At 55.1% G+C, this 24,859-nt stretch overlaps 1 protein-coding gene across 5 annotated transcripts in view; it reads right to left on the bottom strand.

Annotated features, from left to right (window-relative positions):
• Positions 1–13,295, bottom strand: part of LOC142010801 (phosphofurin acidic cluster sorting protein 2-like) — a 101,052-nt gene extending 87,757 nt beyond the window's left edge. For 3 of the 5 annotated variants that reach the window (XM_074989255.1, XM_074989256.1, XM_074989259.1), the window contains exon 1: positions 13,089–13,295. In XM_074989255.1, coding sequence (XP_074845356.1) covers positions 13,089–13,243 — 155 coding nt within the window. In that variant the 5' untranslated portion in view covers positions 13,244–13,295. The remainder of the gene's footprint in view (positions 1–13,088) is intronic. The other 2 variants (XM_074989258.1, XM_074989257.1) reach the window with 2 other exon arrangements.
• Between the last annotated feature and the right edge of the window lie 11,564 nt (positions 13,296–24,859).

The following is a 24,859-nucleotide window of genomic DNA, read 5'->3' as shown; positions in this document are numbered from 1 at the left end:
ACACCTGGCTGAGGGCTGGCCACAGGCCACCTATGCGCTTGGAAGAGACGGAAACACATTCAGGGAGTTACTTTGGGTATCTCCACACCACCAAGTTTTGCTGCCAACAAGTGTCTTTTGGAGACAAACCATGAGCGTGTACAGGCTGCACTGCAGCTTTGGTCAGGAAAATCACCCACTTTTGTGACAAAACACTTTCCCCCACCCACCCTGAAACTTTCCTTTCGCCTCCTCTTTATTGTTGACAAAGCCAGATTAGACGCTCATGTCCGTCTTAGCCACAGAACTAGCCTCCCCCAGTATCCCACAATGCCTGTGCCCTGAGGGCGCTGGTGCCCTGCAGGCATGCGCCCCTCGCCCCTCAAAGCCCCAGCGTGTGTCTGACAGCTGAGGGAGCCGCTCACTCCCATGGGGGAGCAAAGAGCAAATCATCAGCCTGCTCCTGGTCTGCACAGCGGCGGCGGCTGCGAGGGGAGCGGGACAGGCTGCTGTCCTGCTCCCACGTCCCTCAGCAGGGAGAGCTCCCAGCGCTGCTCCTGTGCTGCTCTGGGCATCTGAGGAGGGTGTGGGAGAACTCGGGGGGAATCCCAAGACGTGCAGGGCCAGCTCTGCTTTCCCACAATGCTGCAGGGTGGGACACCTACCCACAATGCACTGCACACGCTGTCAATGGTGGTGCCCCCCATGATCGGCTGACTAGAGGGAGCGAGCACGGAGAGTTTTGTTTTGTCGACTTTTGGGTGTCGATGAAAGTTTTGTTGACAAAACACTGTAGTGTAGACACACCCGCAGAGCACAGCTGTAGGGCTGGACAGCAGGTGCATGAGAAAACAAACCAGTATCACGTAGCACTTTAAAGACTAACCAAATGATTTATTAGGTGATGAGCTTTCATGGAACAGACCCACTTCATCGGATTCTCCTTGAGATCTGAAGACGTGGGTCTGTCCCACCAGAGCTCGTCATCTAATAAATTATTCTGTCAGCCCTGACAGTGCGAGATGATGCTGGTTTGCTTTGTTAGAATAGAGACTGACACAATGACTTCTCTGCTACTGTAGGACCGTGAGAGTTTGAGTTTCCTTTTCCGCTGAGAGCTTGGGTAGTGACAGGAGTTTTGTCATGAAAACTTAGGAGCACAGACATCCCATCAGTGTGATACGCAAGGCTTGGCTATGAGAAATGCTTTGGGCAGGGGGCTGGACTCGATGACCTCCTGAGGTCCCTTCCAGCCCTTGGATTCTATGATGCTACGAAATGGGGTTACCCACATTGCCCTTTAACAGCAAGGAACCTTCCCAAAGGGGCGCACGAGGCAAGGGAGCAAGTCGTGCGACCCCACTGCTGCGGCAATCTTAGCCTGTCTGACTTCTTGTGGACACAGCTCTTCATCCCACGAGCCCCCACCCCATATCCTCGACCACTGTGGGTAACACCACCCACCTGGCTGTTGCTTACGCCCATAACATGGGCATCTTCAACTCACACTCCCCTTCCCTTCCTGCGCAAGTAGGGCCTCACAACCACGCTGTGAAAACCATGTCTCAGATACTGCCTCTCCTATCCAGCCCCAGCGCTCGCACTCTCCTCCAGGCTCTCACCTAGCACCAGTGCTCCCTGACTGCTTGGGTGGCCACCCAGGAGAGAGTCAGGTGCCGCCAGCCGGTTAGCAGAGAGCCCCCAGCCACTCGCAGCGGGCAGCGTGTTTTCTATTGGTGGTGCACAACCACACATGCCTTGGAGCACAAACATTATTCTGCCCATGGACACAAAAAATCGCCTGACTGCACCCTTCCCTCTGGCCTCGGCAAAAGCCATCTCCCTCCACTCATGTCTGTTCAGAACACCACTGCAAAGACCATCTCCCTAACTGGTCTTTCTGACCACCCCATCCCCTCTTCACCCCTTCCCTGGTTCCCCAGCCTCTACTGCACAGGCCAACTACTGGGTTTCACCTTCTAGGCTCTTACTGGTCCACCTCCACTTACCATCTCTCAATCAACTCATGCCTCTGCTCATCCTAGGATGTCAGCCATGGCTACAAACTGGATGCTGCCCTCCACCTCCCATACTCATGTGCAAAGCAACCTCACTGTCACCTGTCAGGTTCTCCTTTGCCCCCACTCGTACAAAAAAGCCACCCCAAGCTCCTGGGGCACTGACCCCAGTGCCATCCCCACCACGCTGACTAATATCACCTCCTTGTTTCCTGGCACTCCCTCACTGCTCTTTCAGCATCAGCAACCTGTTTGTTTAGACGGGAGTGGCCAACCCAACAGGGAGTAAGAGCCATGAATAGAGTGCAAAAAAAACATGTATTATTTATTTGTCTCTATCCATATATACCCTTATAGATATGATTGATAGGTAAATACATAATACGTGGCTCAATGCCCCCCCATCCCATGTTCAAACTCAATGCCAGCGACTCATCATAGCCGCTGCCACCACCACCCCACGCTTCTCCCGCCATTTAATTGCTCAAAGAGTCGCATGCAGCTCGAGAGCCATGGGCTGGCCATACAGCAAGATCCCCCTCAATCTTTTCCATCCATGTGCAGATTTTTTCCATCCATGTGCAGAATATTTTTTTCTATGTGCACCAAGCCATGTGTGAATATGCACCACCAACAGAAACAAAGACCTAGCTGTGGGTGTTCTGCTATTTCTGTTCCACCTGTAGGCTGCCTAGCACACTGGGGTCCTGATCCAGAACAAGGGCACCAAAGTGATAAAATATATTTAAAAGTTGTAAGTGGACATGTACAAAAACAGGGAACACCAATGTGCTGGTCCCCAGGAGATGGACTGCATGACTTTTCCTGATTTCAATTTTCCCAAAAATCAGTCAGCAGCTGCCACAACCAAGTGAACAAAATCAGATTTCCAGGAAAGAAATCACCTGGAATCTCTTCCCTGAGGGCAAAACCCCAAACAACAACAGCATCCCACAGATTGCAATGCAGGGACCTGTCAGCTCTATGGTAATGCATTTGTGACTAGGCACAGTTTTAAGCCCCTGCAGGGCACTGAAGATCAACCAGTACTTTTTGACAAAGAAAAAGCAATTTTATTATTAAAGCACAACTATCTTTAAAAGCATTGTAAAAGGCTTGGTGCTATAAGAGCTTTGAGTTGAAGCAAAATACAAGGATTTTTCCCTGGATCAGATTCCTGGTTACAGGAGAGAACAAAAGGAACCAGCTGAGACGTCGTTTCCAAATCCCCAAACAACGAAAAGAACAAACTTTATGCAACCACCTAACCTCTTCCTCCGCCCTACCCCCATCTTGAAACCGTCCCCTTCTTTTTTCTCTGTCTCCGATCTAACAAAGGAGATGCTGCTGTGATTCACTTTCAGATTTGAATTTTTCCCACTAGCTCCTACTGGCTCTTTGCTACTTTTCCCTGAACGACCCCCCATCAGAGGCAGATTAGCTTAACCGTCTCTTAGTTCTCCAGGTAAGCGTAGGATGTTCTTTGCAGCTCCCACTTACACCAGCCTTCCAGCTGGGATCCTGCCACACACCGAGAACTACACATCAGGAGCGGCCCAGCCTTCAGCCAAATACTGAATCCACTGCAGCAGCTGCCTATGACCATAGCTGCCCAGCCACTCACTCCTTTGGCAGACACGGTACCTGGCAAAAAAGGGAGATTGAAGAGAAGCGTTATACCAGAAGAGGAGGTAACAGCCATAGCTCATCTAAACAGTTTGTAAATTAAGGTAATCAGCTGAGCTCCATTTTAGCTAGGTCCCAGGACAAGCAGCGGTAAGACCACAGTGATACAACCACAAATACATACAACCTGTAAGAATCTAGCGAGTGGTCCAAGTTGAAGTGTGTGAGAGAGACGTGCCCAAAAGCAATCGACACCACCGTAACAGATACGGTATGAAAACCTAGATAGGTTACCGCCTTGCTGCAGAGGTAGCAGAACTACCAGAGTGTAGAAGGTCACTCAATCTCAAACCAATCTTAATTACAACACTAATTTCGACCAACCTTCAATCCAGTTATGATGTTAGCAACTGAAGAGAACACAAGCACCAAAGTGTCTGGCTTTTAGGCAGAGACCAGGAGAACGAGGCAATATCTTAATGGACCAAACTTCTGCTGGTGAGCCAGAGGCGCCTGAGTGAGCATTCGGTGAACTCATACCAGCTTTTTGTTTGAGTCTGAATCCTCATATTGATGGAAAGCTGGATTGAGGGCGAAAAGCAGCACTGAATTGCAAGGGACGTCTGGCAGGTAGGGTGTTGTAGGGATTAGTGATAGGTTTGGGTTTATTAGTCGTTAATGACCTGGAAGAAGGCATAAGTACATCAGAGCACGTCAATTAAGTTGCCAGGGGATACCAAGTTAGAAGTGAAGCAAAGACAAAGGAGGATGGGGAATAACACAAAAGCATGAAACAAATGAGTCATGCTGGAGAAATACAGTTCCAGAGAACTGGTGAAAAATAACTCCAAGTGTAGTCACAGCTTCAGTGTATGAGAGGTGTTTAAAAGCAGTGGTGACAAAGGAGAGCCAACAGCAGTCAACAGGTTAGCACTACTCCCGTGTAACATCCCCGCCAACCGCATCCATTAAACGCAGCAGCTGAAGAGATGTTTGCTTGGAACATTTTTATCTGGGGCTGAACAAAAGCCATCATCAAAAACCAGGTGAATGAGGTAAGTTACAAAACGGGATTTTTTCTCCCATGCAAGCACTGGACCTCAGCATGTCATTCTCCATTTCGAGCACCCCTCACTCGCAATCACAGCAATGTGCACCTGAAAGGGACAACCCGGAATCCATCGACACTCCCACAGCTGTGACTATGGCCACCTTATTCAAACAGTCTCACTGCGAACATAAAGGCACGTGGCCCTCTTCAGTGTGACTACATCGGGTTTAGTCATGCAATCACTCGAGTGCTTATTAGGCAGCCCAGCACGCACATAAACAACCAGATTCCAGCTGGACTTAAGGAACGCCCAGTTCACAAACCCTCAGCGTGCAGTGCAACAGCCTCTGGAAAGGGCAAACGTTCAGGAAGCACAAGACCGAGCTGCAACAGAGCCAGGCTGAATCCAGCCTTCCTACTTCCTTCCCTGGGATGAAGTCCCACGACTGCTGCACTAGGAAGCTCGATTTCCCAGGGCTAAGAGAGCAGCTGCTGACGGGGTGCAGCACGGCCACTCTGAGAGCTAGGGCTGGAGCCATTCCTCTACTGCTCTGTGGTCTGAGGGCAAAGCTACTCACAAAAGAGCTATCCCTCGCACTTGCCACATGTGGCTATCTGGCCACTTGAATGCGACTAGTTGGCTTGAACAATAAATATATTTCCAGAATGATGTGGCTAGTTTGCTAGTGCAGTAACCACTCCCGTGGCTACTTCTTCAGAATTGGGTGGACAGGTCTAGATGAAGTTACAGCCACCCAAAGGCTTAGATCCAGGTGGAAACATTACTACACGCATACCCTCTAGTGTCCTGGTAAATCCAGGGTGGCCACAGCAGGCACCTGAGACGCTCCTATTTTAGGATTCTACTGCTGCTGTACTTACAGTCATGGCATCATTGGTCTTCCAGTTCCAACCCTGTTTTCATGAGCCCATAAATGTCCAACACGTCAGGGGAATGGGGAAGAGCTCACAGCTGAGGAACTCACCACTGGATTTCACTCGATCGTTTCCCAATGAGTCTGGTTTGGACTAGGTCAGTTTCTAAAGACAAAAGATTTTTTTTTCCTACCTAACAGCACCATAAAATCCATCTGGGACAGTTCAAATAAAGGGCGGATCCTTCTGACTCATGTGCCACCTCCATAGAAAAGGCACCAGCACAACTTCAGCCTTGTTTTGCTCCCATGAAGCACTACTCAAGACACTGTGGTTGCACAGACAGAATTCCATTCTACAGACAGACTTCACCAATTCCACTGGTGTGCCGGCCAGAACAGAATCCTCCTCTCTCACCATAACCAGAGACACAAGGACTTAACACTAAAGTGATTGTGGTTCTGTACACAAACATGGAGCAGACCTACGAAGGAAGAAGGGACCACCGGGGGCATGGAAATTCCTAACTTTCCAAAGCCAGATTGCCTGGTGTGCATGCTGCTATTTTCCATTTCATGTCAGAGGTGCAGTAGCACCTCTATGGGTTCAAGTTCTCATTTAAACACCTCCTCTTTATTTCGAGCAAATTTATCTTGTGCCTCTGACCCTGTTTACAATAGTGGGTAAAAATGGAGAAGTACTGAAAAACCCTAGAAATGCCAATGTGGTATTATGTGCTTTGAGCCCTAATTCATTTTAAAATGGGAATTTTTAGAAAGTTCAGGGCAACTTTTTCCCAAACCCCTTTAACTAACAAGTGGTTGGTTCATTATTCAGACTTTCTGTACAGCAAAGACTCATTGACAGCATTCCAACAAAGCTCCCTTAAACAAAATCAGCATGGGACACAGAGGCTTTGTCTACATTTGCAGCATTCAGGTGCGGCTGTGGCAACAGAAAGTGTAGTCAGTTGCAGTGCCAGAGCTGCCAGGGAGCTCTCTCAGAGCTTTAGGTAAACCACCTCTACAAGAAGCAAGGCACCTTGAACTGGGAGCCTGTCTACACTGTCAAGCTGCTGCCCACAGCAGGATGGGCAGGGGGGCGCAGTGTAGACCAGCCCTTGTTGCTGGTGAAGAGCGTTCACACAGGGACTTGTGCTGCAGTAACTAGAGGTGTGAAGCAAAGTGGATTTGAATTATTTTAACGCGAGTTTGCGTGCAGAAAGGGCCTCAGGCACAGCGTGGAACCAAGTATGGGGACTTCTCAGCACATGAGGCAAAGCTAATAGGATGATCAGAGAACACTGCCCTGGGCTGCCGGGTGCTTAGCTCCTTCTGTGTATGTGCAGGACAGCCCACCGCCGGAGAAAGCCAGCTCTGTCCACCAGGCAGGAGTGCTCCCCAAGCCAGAAAGCACCAGCCCAGCCTTTCCTAATCCAGAGGCAGTGCGTTCAGTGGGTGGAGTGGGCAAGCACAAGCCCCATATCCCCTGAAAGCTGATGAACGTAACCTGCATCAGGAAGGATGGCACATCTGCTGTGCAATGAAACATTAACATATCGTTGGCCAGCCTGAAAAGAGGTTGTTTGTTTTTTTTTAAACGCAAATTCTAAATCCATTTGCGCTTATCTTGATTTAGTCCTTCACTCTGGGGCTCAGCAGTAGCCAGGCACAGTAGCTAGTTTCCATAACTATTCTTCTGTGAGTCAGCATAAACCCTGTAATGACAGTGGAAGCTGTGAGGAGTGGATCATTTACTTTTATTGTTCGTGTTTTCACATGTGCTGTTTCAGAGGACATCTACCTTAAAGGTGTCATCTTGGGCAGCAGTGAGCCCCAGGAACTTTTATTAGCGTCATTTCTAGCAGCAGCTGGACATAAGGCCAATGGTTGTGCACCAAGGCTGGTTACTATGAAGACTTGTCAGCATCTAAAATCAGCGCAAAGGTCCCTAATTCGTAAAGCACTTGGGGTATTAAGACTACATACTTGTAACAAACAAAGATCCATTCCAAGAATACTTCCAAAAGTGAGGTTATGCTACACTTTACTACAGGAGTGCCTAAAAGCCTCAGACAGTATCTGGGCCCCAGACTAAGACAATCTCCAGCATGAAGATCTTATAATCTCATTAAAACAAGAGAACAAGTGAGCATGACAACCAGAAGGAAGATGAGTATAAAAGAGACAAACACATGGGCACCTAAAGACATATGAATAGCTGGCCTGAAGTCAAAGGTTTGGTTTTAAAAAACAAACGCAGTACTAGCAATCCTTACTATCCATTTGCCTGGCTGGTACTAACCTGTGGAGCTGTCTACATGAGAAGAGGAGAGTCTCTTGCTCAGGTTATTTAACCTAAGCAAAGCACTAGAAGATGTACAACAGCCAATCCTACACCAGCGCAGGGGAAATTGACTGCATGGCCTGTCATTCCTCTTCCTCCAACTTCTCATTCTGCGCCAAGACCAGTGTGTTTTGTTACAAGCAGTTTGTAAAGTAGGAATAGCCTCAAATTTCAAGTTAAACTGGCACCAGTCCTATCAGCAGCTGCACTTTATTTAAAGGCACCCCAAAAAGGAAACCCTAAGTTAAATTATTTACCTGTTCTCCCTCAATCCTTCGTTAGCTATTCCTCACATATTGCAGTCAGTCCAAAGACATGCTCTTGAATTAGAACAGGAGTACTAATTTATCTTCTGAATAACCCTGGAGTTATTTTAAATATTAGTTTGACATCAGGGCCCAAAGCAGCTGTTGTCCCCACCTACAGTAAATACCTTGTAATGAACTATTATTGGTTACTGTGTGCAGTGATGTTGCATCCAGTAACGTTACCAAACTTCAAAGGGTTTACAAGAATGGCTGAAGATCGGGAAAAATCCCCAGTGGAAGCTTAACTTATTTATATTATTAAAGAAAAAGTTAAGAGGACTTGATCATGGTCTATATGTACCTATAGGGTAGAAGATTTCTGATAGTTGTGTGCTTTGCAAACCAGACACAAGAGCCAATGACCAGAAGCTGAAGTTAGATAAATTAAAGATGAAGACAGAGTGCAAATCTTTAAATTCAGAAGGGACTCAGCAATGGGAGAAATTGTCTATAGCTACTGTGGATGTGATCAACTACAATCCCTGGGTGAAATTCTCAGGCTGGGTTGTATAAGAAGTCAGACAAGATGATGATCCCTTCCAGTCTCAAAATACATTGACCCCCTAATTCCTTTCACACCAGAGACATTGTCCTTACACCATGGTATGTGAACAGTCCTTGGTGTCAATCGCAGGATGCCCATTCTATGGGAAGCCACAACATGAATTACTCTTCAAACGTAGCAACCAACCCACTTCCTATCCCATTTGCATCCCTCTGAAGTCCCACCTCCAACTTGCTACTGAACTCAGCTACTAACACATATTTAGCACCTTTACTCTTTCTGTATAAATTACTCTATCTAGTCCCCGATCATTACTGTTCTTTGAACTTTAATTTGTCAATATCCAGCTGGTAACAAGGCCAAAAATAAAAAGAATTCTAAGTCACCCTAGAGCTGTAGAGAGGTACTATTACTTCTCTGCTCCATGTTGTAATTCAGCCTCAGCCTATGAATATACATCCCAAAATTGCACTTTATTTTTTTTTAGGTGCAGCTCTATCACATTGCAAGTTTCTGTCCAAGATCCTGTCCTCTCACCCCAAGCTCTCTTTCAGCAACACTGCTATCCCGGATTCTGCTGCCAATTTATAGTTATTTCAGAATATTTTAGACCAGATGTGATCACTCAAGTTGCTCAGTCACCGATCGCTACTTTTCCTAATATTATTTTATTTTCACATATTTCCTCTCCCCATCAGTACAGAGATGCTCTTTAAAATGCTATGTTTGTCAGACCCAGAAGAATGGAGATACATTTCTGTTCTGTGTTTTTAATCTGCCTACGTTTTGTGCAGCACTTACATATTGTGTTGATAGACATTAAGATAAACAGAGAAGCAGCCACCCTGACTCTAATCTACATCTCCTGTCTAAGTTATCATCTAAGTAACCAAGGGGCCTCTTTGAGCCACATTTGCCTGGATTTTTTTGACCAGAAGACATAATTAATTAAGTTCTCCGTACCCTCTGGTTTCAAGAGCAATAAGAGTTGCCACGGGATTTTTTTGTACTTGTTTATAAGCAAGTCTACTAAATCCAGATATAGACAGCATCACCTATCAGTAAGGTTAGCACCCAATGCAAATGTTCCTGGTTACACCAGGGGATACTTATAACTCCACCCTAGGAGGATGGCTGATAGGTCCATCAATGGCTCTTAGCCAGGATAGGCAGGAATGATGTCTGGGCCTCTATGTGCCAGAGCTGTGGAAGGGTGACAGGAGAGTGGTTCACTTGATGATTACCTGTTCTGTTCATTCCCTCTGGGGCACCTGGCACTGCCACCGTCAGAAGACAGGATACTGAGCTAGATGGACCTTTGGTAAGACCCAGTAGGGCCACTCTTAGCAACTCTGAGTATCTGCATTGCACTGAAGAGATTGGAGTACAACTCAGTTGGATTTACTGCAAAAGGCTTTCCCCTGCAACATAAAATCCGTGTGTGAAACATCCAGTTCTTACACATGATGTGCCCACATCTGTGCTTGGTCTAATCCAGCTAGGCATCGTTGACCAAAAAAGCGCCATCTACACTTCAGCAGATATAACCTTTGGAGCATCAGGTACAAACCTGGCCAGCCCATCTCCACAATGGAAACAATACTCCCTGCTGCTTCTCTTGCTAGAATTCAAGCTTCAGTGAATTCACTGATGTCAAAGGCACTTCTAAACTCTCTTCTGCACCCGGTGCCAGAAGCAACAGTATATTCTTAAAGGATGAGCTTTGCCTCATGAGATGAGGCAAACTGTGCCAGGACAGAGGTGTAGTCGGCTACGTTTCAGATCCGTGCTCAGGCCAGCAGACCGTATTAGCCAGAGGAATTATTGCCAAAACAATCTTCAAATGATACTACAATCTATCATGCCAGTAACTCAAGCACTTCAGAGGAGAGAGAGAGGCACTCATGCACTGTGGCGAGGGCACCACTACAAGCTCTTGACAGGCAGCACTGAGTAAGCCAAGGTAAGAGCTTGGTAAATAAGAGGGACACTCATTTCTAAAAGCCAACTCTGATGTCCTGCATGCCCATCTAGAACTGTCACAAGCACAGTTCTCTGCCCTCTGAACAAGAGAAGTATGCCCGTTTTTGTCAGGTTTTTACCTAAGCTCACATCCATTTACCTACTCACAATTAGTCTGTTTACCTTGTTTTAAGCAGAATCCAAAGATGGCCATTTCCTCCCCCATAACCTCTCAGGCCTGGTCTTCTCTCTAATTCCTCCACTGAAAACTCCCCCAGGTCCCTCATTTCCAGACAGCTTCTTCATCCCTGGCCCCTCTGACATATTGCCCACCTCAGTACCATGCAAAATACACCGCTGGTAAGATCATCTGCCTTGTGCATCACAACGACCATGTCGTCCATGGCACAGAATACAAGCAGTTGGTCTTAACAGCCACAATCCTGCATAGCTCAATCCCCCTCCCTGTTTATCAATCCCTGACTCGTTCTCCACTGCAGAGCAGATGGGACAACAGGAGCTGACCCTCTGTGCCTCATGACTATCCCCCCCACCCTCTTTCCAAGAAGAGAAACACATGTACTCTCTTCACATCCACTCCTGGAGACCCACTGCCAGGAGTCCGAGGTAAAACTCACTGACCAACGAAGACAAGCTTGTCAAGTATTTGGAAACCACTTCCAGAACCTATTTTTAGAAATGTTGACATGTGGACCCAAGCCACGCCCCATTACGCTACACAGTCTGCCTTCAGATCGTCAGCACCTCAGGGCAGGGGTTCTCTTGTCTTGGCTGGTTAGAAAGCCCCAAAGCTGGGAGTTCTCCGAGGCACCTGCCCCAGGCGGTGGAGCGGAGCTGAGGAAACTGAGCACCCACTGCAGGCAGTGAGTCTGCTATTTTTCCATCCAGAGCAGGCTAGCGGGGTGTGATGTGGAGGAGGGGGAAGCAGACAGAGAGCAAGCTGTGGAACGCCAGCGCCCCCAAGACCAAAGAGCACTATGCATGCCCTGAACGCCCATGACAACCAGGCCACATGTCCTGCCCCCTCCCTCTCCATCAGTCCCCAAGAGCAACACCAGGAACGCTCTTCACCCCACTCACAGCCCCAGTCCCCAGCTGCCAGCCACCCCCCTGCCAGGTCTTTCACATCCACCTCTCCCGCCAACCCCACAGAACCCAGGGGAAGACTTCTGTAGAGCCCACCACAGCCCACGCTCCAAGTGAGCCCCCCACACACTGCTCCCACATCCACCTGCCATAGTCTGCTCCTGGCAGCCCCCAGACCCACAGCTGGGCAAGCTCGGAGCCAGATTCCCCCACCCCGCCGTACAGGGATTTCCAAAGCACCGCTCCACCTCACAGTGAGCTCCCATCCTCCCCCTCACATACCGCCTGACCCCTCCCCCCCTGCCCTAGGACACCCCAGTCTCCTCCATAGGGATTCGTAAAGCACCCACTGCAGAAAGACCCTGTCACACAAACCCACCCCCACATAGGCCCCATGTCCCTTACAGCCTGCCCCCGCCTCTGCACTCAACTGTCTACCCACAGCCTCCCCCACCAGTACACTGTGCCCCACAACTCCTCACACCCAGCAATGCCCCCAACCACAGATCCCCCACTGAGCAACATTCCCATCCCATAGCTCCCCGTCTGTGCCTCAGCGCCCCCCCACACCCCACATCCTCCCAACCCCCACCGCCCCCACACCCCCCAACACCCTCCCTGCCCCCTTACCCACGCACACCCCACCGTACCCCCACGCACGCCACCCCACCCACACACCGTCCCCCCACGCACCCCCAACGCCCTCCCCACCCCCACACCGCCCCCATGCACCCCTCAACGGCCTGCCTGCCCCCCACGCACCGCCCCCCACGCACCCCTCAACGCCCTGCCCGCCCCCCCAGGCACCGCCTCCACGCACCCCCCAATGCCCTCCCCATGCCCCCCACCCACACACCCCCCCCACGCACCCCCCAACACCCTCCCCACCCCCACCGTCCCCCCACGCACCCCCCAACACCCTCCCTGCCCCCCTTCCCCACGCACACCACCCCCACCACCCTCCCCACCCCCACTGTCCCCCCACGCACGCCACCCCACCCACACACCGTCCCCCCACGCACCCCCCAACGCCCTCCCCACCCCCACACCGCCCCCCACGCACCCCCAATGCCCTCCCCACGCCCCCCACCCACACACCGCCCCCCACGCACCCCCCCACCCCCACCGTCCCCCCACGCACCCCCCAACACCCTCCCCACCCCCACCGCCACACACCGCCCCCCACGCACGCCCCCCCACCCACACACCGCCCCCCACGCTCACCGCCCCCCCGACCCTCCCCGACCCCATCGCCTCGCCCCACACCACACCCCCTCACACGCCCCGCCCCGCCCCGCGGAGCCGCTCACCGGGGCACGCAGCTGGGCGCCGAGCGGTCGATCTCCCAGGTGGCGAACAGGTTCATGGGCACCGGGGCCGGCCCGGAGCTCGCCGCCCCGCACGGCCCTGCCGGGGGCCCGGCGCTGGGAGCCGCCCCCAGCGAGCCCGCCGCCGCCGCCGCCATCCCGCCGCCGGGAGCCGACACTGAGGGGCGGCGGGAGCCCCAGACCCGCGGCTCAGCCCAGCGCCGGGGGGCGGGGCCGGGCCGCCCGCTGCAGCCAATCCGAGGGAAGGGGCGGGACCCGCGCGGTTCGCGCCCAGACCGAGCGGAGGGGCGTGGCCAACCGGGAAAAACAGCCAATCAGAACGCGGGGGAGGGGCAACGCGGGTGGGAGGGGCTGGGCATGGGCTAGGCGTGGTCACGTGCGCAGCTGGCAGGGCGGCTCTCGTGGACCTTTAGCGCGTGTGGCGGCCGGGCCCGCGGGGGCAGCGAGCGCCCCCTCTGGAGCTGGGAGGCGCGGAGCCCGGGGATCCCCACCCGCGGCAGCCCTCCCGGGTCCGGCCCCCAAGTCCAGCTTCCCCGCCCCCTCTGGGCAGCCCCCCCGGGTCCGGCTTCCCCGTACCCCAACCCTGCCGGGTCTGCCCCCTACAGCCCCCCCCGGGTCCGGCTTCCCCGTACCCCAACCCTGCCGGGTCTGCCCCCTACAGCCCCCCCCGGTCTGGCTCCCCCGTACCCCAACCCTGCCGGGTCTGCCCCCTACAGCCTCCCCGGGTCCGGCTTCCCTGTACCCCAACCCTGCCGGGTCTGCCCCCTACAGCCCCCCCCGGTCTGGCTCCCCCGTACCCCAACCCTGCCGGGTCTGCCCCCTACAGCCTCCCCGGGTCCGGCTTCCCTGTACCCCAACCCTGCCGGGTCTGCCCCCTACAGCCTCCCCCGGTCTGGCTCCCCCGTACCCCAACCCTGCCGGGTCTGCCCCCTACAGCCTCCCCGGGTTTGGCTCCCCCGTACCCCAACCCTGCCGGGTCTGCCCCCTACAGCCTCCCCCGGTCTGGCTCCCCCGTACCCCAACCCTGTCGGGTCTGCCCCCTACAGCCTCCCCGGGTCCGGCTTCCCCGTACCCCAACCCTGCCGGGTCTGCCCCCTACAGCCTCCCCGGGTCCGGCTTCCCTGTACCCCAACCCTGCCGGGTCTGCCCCCTACAGCCTCCCCCGGTCTGGCTCCCCCGTACCCCAACCCTGCCGGGTCTGCCCCCTACAGCCTCCCCCGGTCTGGCTCCCCCGTACCCCAACCCTGCCGGGTCTGCCCCCTACAGCCTCCCCGGGTTTGGCTCCCCCGTACCCCAACCCTGCCGGGTCTGCCCCCTACAGCCTCCCCCGGTCTGGCTCCCCCGTACCCCAACCCTGTCGGGTCTGCCCCCTACAGCCTCCCCGGGTCCGGCTTCCCCGTACCCCAACCCTGCCGGGTCTGCCCCCTACAGCCTCCCCGGGTCCAGCTCCCCCGTACCCCAACCCTGCCGAGTCTGCCCCCTACAGCCCCCCCCGGTCTGGCTCCCCAGTACCCCAACCCTGCCGAGTCTGCCCCCTACAGCCTCCCCGGGTCCGGCTCCCCCGTACCCCAACCCTGCCGGGTCTGCCCCCTACAGCCTCCCCGGGTCCGGCTCCCCCGTACCCCAACCCTGCCGGGTCTGCCCCCTACAGCCTCCCCGGGTCCGGCTTCCCCGTACCCCAACCCTGCCGGGTCTGCCCCCTACAGCCTCCCTGGGTCTGGCTTCCCCGTACCCCAACCCTGCCGGGTCTGCCTCCTACAGCCTCCCCGGGTCCGGCTTCCCCATACTCCTGCCGGGTCTGCCCCCTACAGCCTCCCCGGGTCCAGCTTTCCTGTACCCCAACCCTGCCTGGTCTGCCCCCTACAGCCTCCCCGGGTCCAGCTCCCGGTACCCCAACCCTTCCTGGTCTGCCCCCTACAGCCCTCCCAGGTCCAGCTCCTGGTACCCCAACCCTGCCGGGTCTGCCCCCTACAGCCCCCCTGGATCCGGCTTCCCCGTACCCCAACCCTGCCGGGTCTGCCCCCTACAACCTCCCCTGGGTCCGGCTTCCCTGTACCCCAGCCCTGCCGGGTCTGCCCCCCACAGCTCCCCCGGGTCCGGCTCCCTGTACCCCAACCCTGCCCTGTCTGCCCCCTACAGCCCTCCCGGGTCCGGCTTCCAGTACCCCGGGCCTGCCCCCTACAGCCCTCCTGGGTCCGGCTCCCGGTACCCCAACCCTGCCGGGTCTGCCCTCTACAGCCCTCCCGGGTCCAGCTCCTGGTACCCCAACCCTGCCTCGTCTGCCCCGTACAACCCTCCCAGCTCCAGCTCCCCCTCACCCCAACCCTGCCGGGTCTGCCCCTTACAGCTCCCCCATGTCCGGCTCCCCTGTATCCCAACCCTGTCGGGTCTGCCCCCTACAGCCCTCCCGGGTCCGGCTCCCCCTCCTTCCGGCAGCCCTGCTGGGTCCGGCTCCCCCACACCCTCCAGACCTCCTGGGACTGGCTCCCCAGCGAGCCCTGCTGGGTCTGGCATCTTCCCCCCGCCTTCTGCAGCCTCCCAGATCCAGCTCCCTCCTTAGAATCCTAGAACACTAGGATTGGCAGGGCCCTCAAGAGGCCATTGAGTCCAGCCCCCTGCCCTCCTGGCAGGACCAAGTACTGTCTAGACCATCCTTGACAGACACTTATCTAACCTGTTCTTAAATATCTCCAGAGATGGGGACTCCACAACCTCCCCAGGCAATTTATTCCAGTGTTTGACCACCCTGACAGATAGGAACTTTCACCCCAGCGCTGCCAGAAGCAGCATTTCCCTCACCGCCTTCCACAGCCTTGTGGGGGTGGAGCCTGGGCGAAGTCCTGACAGCGCCCTCAGCAAGAATCCAGGCTTCTGCCATCACAGCTGGAAGCCAAGAACCCTGGGTCTCCTGCCACACCAGCATGCATGCAGCTTGGATGCAGCAGTCCTGACTCCCTCTCATTCTCCCTCCGCACACACCCTTCCTGCCCCTCCATGGCACAGCAAGGGGCAATCAAGGCTAGCTCCCAGGAGGGCCACTGGCTGTTGGTGCCAACCAGCTGAAGGTTCAGGCAGGACTAGCCCGAAACTTTATTTTCTGAACGGAAATGGAGCACGAACTTAACAACAGCGCTTGGTCTCCAAAATCATTGAACGGGGAGTTCCCTGGGGCCTCTCCCACAAGAAGCAGTGGACATATGTAGATACCCTGCTTCCTAGATACCAACTCCTGCTACAGCTGGATGGTATATTCCTTCCCAAGGGAGCTGTATCTTGTACAGGACCAAATGGGACGAAACCCTTCACGTGTACATCTGCTAACAAGTACTCCATTCAGACCAGAACTACCCTTACTGCTGACTAGAATCGGGGTCATTCTTAGTGCTGCTTATGAGTCTGGCTGGATCCATGGTGGTGATTCCAGAGTGGAGACTGAGCGAAGGTGAATTTTGACCAGCACATCCACCCCAACCACTCCCAAAAGCTGACACTCTTCAACAAGATCTTTTCTGAACCGTCCCACGGTCCGTCACAGGTGGGGACGGGGCGGAAGTCTGGCATGACTACGAGGAGATGGTCTTGCTGCAGGAGCACTCAAATGGATAGGTTTTCACTTAAAAGCAGCCTACGGTATTTTGCCAAAACATTCCTCAAAAACAGATGGATCTAAACATTTGAAGTCCCATTTGTCCCTTATTTCTCGGCAAGGAAGAAAGCAAGTGTCTTGTTAGAGACGACAGCTTGGAACCCCTGGGAGGTTAGCAAACAGTCTAAGCGTTCCAGGAGCTGGATGGAATTTAAAAGCAAAAGGCGACTCACCAGAACTTTTACACTCAGTGAGACAAGGGAAGTGTTTCCATTCAAGTCTGACGGCCGACTCTACAGAACACCCAAACGTTTCCGTCTACCTGAAATGTAACCTGCCCAGAGACTTAGAAGAGGAATTTTAAAAATAAATGTTTATGTTAGCCAGGCGAAGTATTTTGAGAGGGGGCATTTGGGAGGGAAGTGCTGTAGGTATGTCAGACAGGTACCTCTTTGAAACCCAATAGCTCAGACATGAGTTGGTGTAAAAGCACCACATCTCTATGTAGGAACTGTTGGATGGGATTGGAAGAGGGGTCTAGGACCCAGCACCAGCTGCTGCAGAGCAAAATGTAAGACACCCTGTTGTGTAACCAGTGGACCATGGTTAAAGTTGGTCTGAGACATGAAGATGCAGATAACCCTGTAATTAGTCTGTCTAATGGACTTGTAGATGTTCTCATCCATAGATGTGCCCAGTCCCATTGGAGCCAACTAAGTTCTTGGCTCTTGGTTTTACATGTTCTTTCGGTTTCTTTGCAGGGCTTCTTCTTCCCGAACGACAAGAAAGGCCCAAATAAGAGTGTCCATTTTACCTTCCCTGCCACTCCCCTTATTTTGTGTATCTGCAAGAAGATTGTAGCAATGGCACTAAAGTGGCTTAGGAACATTAGGTAAATGGGTGCAACCTCCTTGGATGCCATACTTGCTTGGAATTAGGAACCCCAGTTGGTGCCTCAGTTTAACAGGTCCTGTTACACCCATTCCCTACTATTGTCTCACAGAGACATGGCCTCTATTGTGTCCTTTTTTCAGCTCTTCTCAATGCTGAACAGTCCCCATCTTCCCACGCCTCCTGAGGATGATTTGCCAGGCCCCTAGGTTTCTCTCGCCAGAAGCCCTTTGAGTAGCTCAACCCATCCCCTGGGCTTCACAGCCATGCTCAGCGTCGTTCAGGTAAGATCTCTGTACAGTGCAGCTGACAAGCTACCTCCTCTGTTGTTACTTCTCCTTCTCGTAATCGAGACCACTCCTGGAACCTCCTGGGGACAGCAAAGTCAGCCACGTGGCTAATCTGAGGGTCACTTTGCTGCTGGAGGTGAGCGGGATCCCTGGGCTGCAGTTGCAAGCACTCAGCAGAGCTACCATGATGGACCGGCCATACCAAGGCCAGGACTCACTCGGTCACATTTTGTAGCTTGTGTGGGTTGAGCACGCTACACCCATACTTCTCCATTCCCCATCCTCCAAGTTCTCTGGGTGAGGCCCCTGCTGCTTCTCTATTTCAGGGGCCACCCATGACTCCTACCCCTCACCCTCCATGCCAGGGGCTCTGGGTGTGCCCTGTTCCCACGGGGAGCTGGCTATCTTCTGTACCAGTGTCCTCCATTTGCCCCACTCCATGGCAGGTGGGCTGTGTAATACCCTCTTCCTCCCCTTTCCCTCCCATGGGCGAGGCTCTGTAGGCCCCCCCAGTTCCTCTCTGCCCCCACTACGTTCCAGTCTCGTTTTCGCTCCCCAGAACCCCCCTTCCCCTCTCCTGACAGCTCCTCCCCTTGGGGCCCGGCTTGCTCAGCCAGCTGTCTCAGCTCCACAGCAACAGCTCGCATGTGCTTTAGGGTATATCACTTCTGTGCCCTTCATGGGACCCCTCCGTGGACAGCTTCTCTGGTAGGCCACTGGCCTGCGTAAGTCCTGTGAACCGTGCATTTCCGGGCTGCTGGCTCTGCAGGCAGCTAGCAGTGGTCCGGGCTCAGAGGCCCTGTGAACTCCAGCTGAGTGCTGGCGGATGGGACAGCTCCTGAGTCTCCTTTCAGGGCCAGCGGGTGGAGACAACCATTCTGGTCTGGGCGCAGGTGGGCGGTCTCCATGCAGCACCCCTCTGAAAGAGTCGCTGCCCCAGTCCCTTTGGGGCTGCACTGCACAGCCGGGTTGTGCTCCCTGTGTCCCTGCTAGGGATCATCCACGACGGGGGACTCCACGGGGAGCGTGCAGCTGGCTGTGGTGGTTCTGTGCCCCCTGCTGCAGAGCCACGTTGGAGGCAGAGGCCCCTCCAAGAGCACTGTGTTCTTGCTGAGCACGGCTAGCGCTAGTCCCTCGGCTTGTGGCCCAGCAGCCCCTCCCTCCTGCTCCTGTGTTCTCCACAAGCCCCTCTTTCCACAGCCCCCAGAGTACAGCCCCCTCCAGGTAGGGCTGGGCTGGGCTGGGCTGGGCTGGGCTGGGCTGAGGTCTCTCCCAGTTCTCCAGGACATGGGTCTGTGCTGGCAGAGTCCTGCCTGCTCCCCAGCACTCTGGGACATGCTGTGAGTGGGATACCGAGTGAGCGCCAGAAAAGCCAGGGAGTCCTGCTGCACACGCCCTTCCACGGAGGCTCGCAGGGCAAAGCATTCTCCTCCCCATGGAAATCCCGCACAGTCCAGGAGCCCCCCACCCCAGGGTGCCACCTCACAGCCAGCGCTCACATCCACTTTGCAGGAAGTCAGGCCTGGCAGGTCTCCAGAGTCTTCCCAAGCGAGGCCCCTTGGGGCTGGCCTGGTGAGATCTGGGCCAGCTCCCTCCTTCCAGACAAGTCTGACCTGTGGGGATTTGCCTAACCTCCTCCCATGAGCAAAGCAGCTACCCCCAGGAACAGGAGGCCCTGCCCTCTGCACAGCCCAGCACATGGTAGGTCCAACCCGCCCCAGGGAAGCAGCCCTGCTCTGGCTGCTCAGGGCAGGCTCCTGGGAGCAAAGGAGCTGGAAACTTGGAGGAGAACAATGGCCTTTGGCTCTAGTGACCGGTCCCTGGGGGCTGCAGCTCCCTCCCCAGTGTTCGGGCCTTTCCAGACAAATTTCACCCAAACCCACTCTGTGGCTCTCTCCAAGATTCCTGGGGAAAATCCTGACCGTTCCCAGGAGCTCTGGCCACAACGGGGCACAACATGAGGCCCAGCTCATCCGTACTCCAGGGCCCAAGGAGCCCAGGATGCTGGCAGACGCCGCCAGCTGTGGGCGGGGGACATTGGAACCGCTACCGATTTGAGGGTAATCTGGGCACCGGTGCAGATGTGCTTCAGGGGTGAGCTAGACCCCAGGGCTGCATGTGGAGATCCAGGCTTTTGGGGGAGTGCTCTGGAACCCAGGGATCCAGGTGAGGGTCCAGTGATTGGGGTGCTGTGCACCCCAGAAAGCGGTGGATTTGGGGGAGCTCAGGACCACAGGTGGGGGGTAAGGTGGGCAGGACCCATGCAAGAAGGGTCTGGAGTCAGCCTTGCTGGACCAAGCATCCCCTCCGCCCCATCCTGAGAGAAGAGGGAGCCCTGTGGAGCAGTGACACCCAGTGGCTGGTTTGGGCAATGGTCAGCATCTGGGGGGACCCACCAGGTCTGTGGCGACAGAGCCCGGCAGGCCCCGCTCCTGACTCGCTCGGACCCCTGGGAAATTGTGTCCCAGCGTGGCTGTACCGGCCCCGTGGTGGGATGGTCCGTCGTCTCCCCAGGACAGTCTGTTCCACGTGTGCCGTGGTTCTGCTCTGAGCAGCTCTCACCTCAGCTCCCAGCTGCTGGAGCCATGCGGCCTGGGCTGCTACCGAGCCCTCTTCCCTCAGGAGCTTCTCCCCGAGTCGGGATCCGAACTGGGACCGAATCGCTCCGTAAGCTGCTCCCCAGCACACCCCAGAACCCCTGCCTCTTCTGGCTCTCCCGGCAGGGCCTTGCCAGCGCCTGCGTCTCTTTCCATCTCCCCAGCACTCCTGTCAAAGCCGGGTTCCCAGAACCGCCCAGGCGACGCCAGCAACGGACTCGCTGCGTGCTGGGAGGTGGCTGTCACAGGCCACCTCTGAGGGACAGGCCAGGCTGCTCCTGGGACGCTGTCCACCACGGGGAGGGAGAAAGACCATGAGCACGTCTGATTTCAGCCAGGGGGCTGTTGCATGGGTTGTGAAGGAGTCCCGGGGCCCGAAGGGTTAGCACAGCCCTGTCGCTGGGCCACGTTAGGTGGGGTTAAACGGGGCTTGGGCTTTAGCATACACACACCTCACCTGAGTAAAGGGGGTTACTGGTTTGGGCACTGCAGCAGCTGGAGAATCTGCGTTTGCTTGAGTGGCTCCTGGCTGGCCATTGACACCTTTGTGGCCGGTTTGATTTGCCTTACTGAGAAGGAGATCCCAGCCTGGGCTGGAAGTTGTCTGGCTTTAAGCGATTCGGCCAGGACTGGTTCTCCCAGCTGTGCCCAGAACCCCTCGTGCTATTACAGTCAGGCTCTCCTGCTTCCGCTCTGCCCTCCCCCAGAACTCCCGTCTCGTGCTCCAACACACTGGGCGAGGGTTCCAGGGCAGAGGCAGCACAGACTCGGTCACTGACCTGACACAGAACGGGAAGAGACGTTTTCCAGTGGCTTCCACCCCAGCGCTGGGGGCTGGGAATTCTCCCAGGCGGGAAGAGATCAGCACAGCTGACACTAGTGAAACCTACCGGGACAACGGCAGTGTCACACTCCCTGCTTGGAAATCGTTCAGGGAGGACAGGAAGAGCAGATTGGGGCAGGGCCGCCACTGGGGACACAAAGAGGACAATTGCTTTGGGGCCCGGCAATTCCAGTTGCAGCCACTGCAACTGGGCGGCCGGGTCGCTGGGCCCTATAAATGGCAGTACACTCCAGGCGTGGTAAGGGCAGCCTAAGGGACACGGGGTGCAGTGAGGCAGTGCCAATGGCTGCCTTGGGGAGGCTAGGCCCAGCTCCCCTCCTTCCACCCGAGGCCTGCCCCTCCTGGCGGGACGAAGCCCGCTCCCCCCTCCCCCATATGCTGCCATGAGGCCCGGTGAGTCTATCAGCCCCACTGGCTGGGGACATTCTACGCCAAAGGCCAGAGCTGTCCCATCCATAGGCTGGTGCAAGGCAGCCGCCCAAGGCCCCAGCAGTCCTAGGGATGGCACCCACGGGGCCCAGAGTGGCCTGGGGGTTACCTGGGAGCCTGGCGCAGGGTGGCAGTGAGGGGCAGGCCCCCCTTCACTCCCCGCAGCAGTGGCAAGCAGAGTGATCTGGCCCCAGGCTGCCTGGCTCCCTGAGCCACACAGGGCTCAGCAAGCAGAGGGGAGCAGGCTGGGGCCAGGGTGAAGCTGAGCACAGCAGGACAGGAGACAAGTGGCAGAGCAGAGTGGGCTCCTGGGTCTCTCCAGCTCCCACCACTGCAGTGAGTGCAGGGGAGGGTGCAAGCCCAGCTGCTGCTCTGCACCAGACCCCGAGAAAAAAACATTATCATGGTGAGCAAATCAGAGAGCAGAGGGGTGGGGGGGGGAAGTCAAGAATTAGATTAAGCCAAGTATGCAAAAGAGCCCCTATAGTGTCCTAGAAAATTTGCATAGCGGTTCAAACCACGTATTAATGTGTTGAATTTGTATATGAAAATGCAAATTTTCATGGAACACTATAGGGGGTCCTTTGCATACTTGGCTTAATCTAATTCTTGACTCCCCCCCCCAGCCCCTCTGCTCTCTGATTTGCTCACCTTGATCTTTTTTTTGTGATTTGTCAACCTTGATTACTATTTTTGGTTTTCTGCGCCTTAAATACTGAGTCTGTTCTGGTCTGGCTCTGGTCTGAAGAAGTGGGTCTGTCCCACGAAAGCTCATCACCTAATAAATTATTTTGTTAGTCTTTAAAGTTCTACTTGACTGCCTTTTGGTTTTGATAGTGTATAGACTAGCCCGGCTTCCTCTCTGTTACTTCCCAACACAAATGAGCCATCCCGGTTTCCTAGGCGATGAGCTTTTGTGGGGCACACGCACTTCTTCAGAAAAGTGTGAGTGAAAGTCGGGACTTTTGGTGACCAAGAACAAGACAAGACAAAAACAATCAAGGAAGACACAGCCGGGGCTAAAAGCCCACCCTGAGTTTGTCCTTAGTCATGTCACTGCTCTTCTCTCTGCTTTGAGATATCCGTCTCGCTCTCGACGCTCAGCAGAGATGTCACTTTCGGCTCTTCGATCGGTCTCTCTGAGGCCCTCGGGTCCAGCTGTGCTTTGTGTAGTTCGGTGCAATATCTCGTCCGTCGCCGCACAGTCCTTGTTCACGAGCACCTCTTCGTTCTCATCTTTGATCGCCATCTGCTTTGGCAGGAAGGGGCGTGGCCTCAGGCAGAGGGGGCGGGGCTGGGGCAGCTGCCCTTGGCGCTGCCTGGAGCATGGTACTAGCCCCCTCCCAGGTCTCAGAGCCATGCAGAGCACCCAGTGCAGCACTCCAGCTGCAACTGAGACGGGCCCAAGGAAATTGCCCCTTTGCCCCTCCCCATCAGTGGTTCTGCCCAGACCCTTTACATCACCACCAGAGCACTCTTCCATGCAGCTCTGTAGGCTAGGGGGGCAGCATGGTGTGCTGGGTGGTGCAGAGGGTTGGCTGGCCCCCAGCCCACCCCAGCCCTGCCCTTTCCTCCTTACCCAGCGGCCTGTGGAAGTTGTCAGTCCTACTGCAATCAGAGTCCTAGGCATGCACTGAGATAACCAATGGTTGTCTTGCAAGCAGTTGCCAAGGAGCAGGGAGGCTCAGCAGCTCCAGCTTTATATTCTACAGGATACTGGGGTGAGTGACAGGGACACCCCGGAGTTGTCTCGGGACCAGCTCTGCTAAAGGTTTCAGATGGAGCCCCCCATGCGAGGGCAAAAGTGGCATCTGACAGAGGGATGCAGCACTTTTCTGAGTGATTGCACCATCCCACTGCGGTCAGCTCCCAGGCGCTAGAGCAGTGGTTCCCAAGCTTTGCAGCATCACGCCCCCTTTTTGATGTTTGAGAAACCCCTCACACCCCCGCACCTCTTCTTTACCATCATCTAACCCCTCCTCTTAACTAAACATTCAGTTTATTTAAAATAAACACAGAAACTTGGCATAAAAATTGATTTAAAGTTAAAAATAAGCACAAAGTTTTTGCTGGCCCAAAATTTAATATAACTGTAATTTAACATCAGAAACAAAACTAATTTAATGTTAAGGATGATGCTGCATTTTCTTCACGAGTTGGGAAATCCTAGGTTTGAAAGACGAAAGTGCACAACGCAAATCGTTTTCGACATCCAGTCGATTTTTGTTTCATTTTTTAATGTGATGAAGCTTGAAAAGCTTTTTTTCACAGAGGATACACTGGTGAAAACGAAATAATGTGTGTTCCTTCTTCTCCAGCTTTCAAGTACATTGGGCAATGGACCAGCACCTGAAGAAGTGAGTTAACTCACGAAAGCTCCTGCTCTAAACTTTTCTGTTAGTCTATAAGGTGCCACAGGACCCTTCGTTGCCGTTTGGGACCCTGCGCCTGGAGGAGCTGACCCAGCAGCCCGGGGCGAGGCTGTGGCCTTGCATCTCCCGCCGCTGGGAAGCACAAAGGCCACCAGCCAAAGGGGCCAGGCACAGACAACAGGGCAGAGGCTCCAGGCTGCGACCCCGGCCAGCTGGGAAACCCAGCCAACCCCCTCAACTCGCAAAGGCCCCATCCTCCTTCCAGGGGCCTCCCGCCACCCGGCGGCAGAGCTGCGCCCTTGTGTTTCACTCCGCCGCCCTCGGGCAGAGACAGGCCCTCAGCTGGCCCCGGCTCCCCGCACGTGGTGGCCTCCCGCAGGGACCCCCCTCTGCGCTGCCCAATGAAGTGGCGCAGGCAGTGGATGGACGGACACGGCCGCCTGTCACCGGGGCACCTCGCCCGGCGCTGGCTCCAACTGACCCGCCCCCGGGGGGCGCAGAAGGGGGCTCGGGTCGTGCGCCCCGGCCCGGCGGCCCAGTGCCAGCAGAGCGCTCGGCGCACGTGGCACCTTCTCTGGGGCGAGGCGGGCGGGACCCAGGGGGCTCAACGCGTCCGGCCGGGCTGGGGCTCGGGCTCTGCAAGGGGCGGTAGCCCCGGGGCACGGTCCGCTGCGGGGGGCGGGGAGGGTTAACAGGCCCCTCCCCGGCCCCAGCCGCCCCGTCGGCGGCTCCGGTCCGGCAGCG

Source organism: Carettochelys insculpta, chromosome 3 (assembly GCF_033958435.1).
Source record: "Carettochelys insculpta isolate YL-2023 chromosome 3, ASM3395843v1, whole genome shotgun sequence".
Classification (NCBI taxonomy): Eukaryota; Metazoa; Chordata; order Testudines; family Carettochelyidae; genus Carettochelys; species Carettochelys insculpta.
This window is presented reverse-complemented; position numbering and strand designations above follow the sequence as displayed.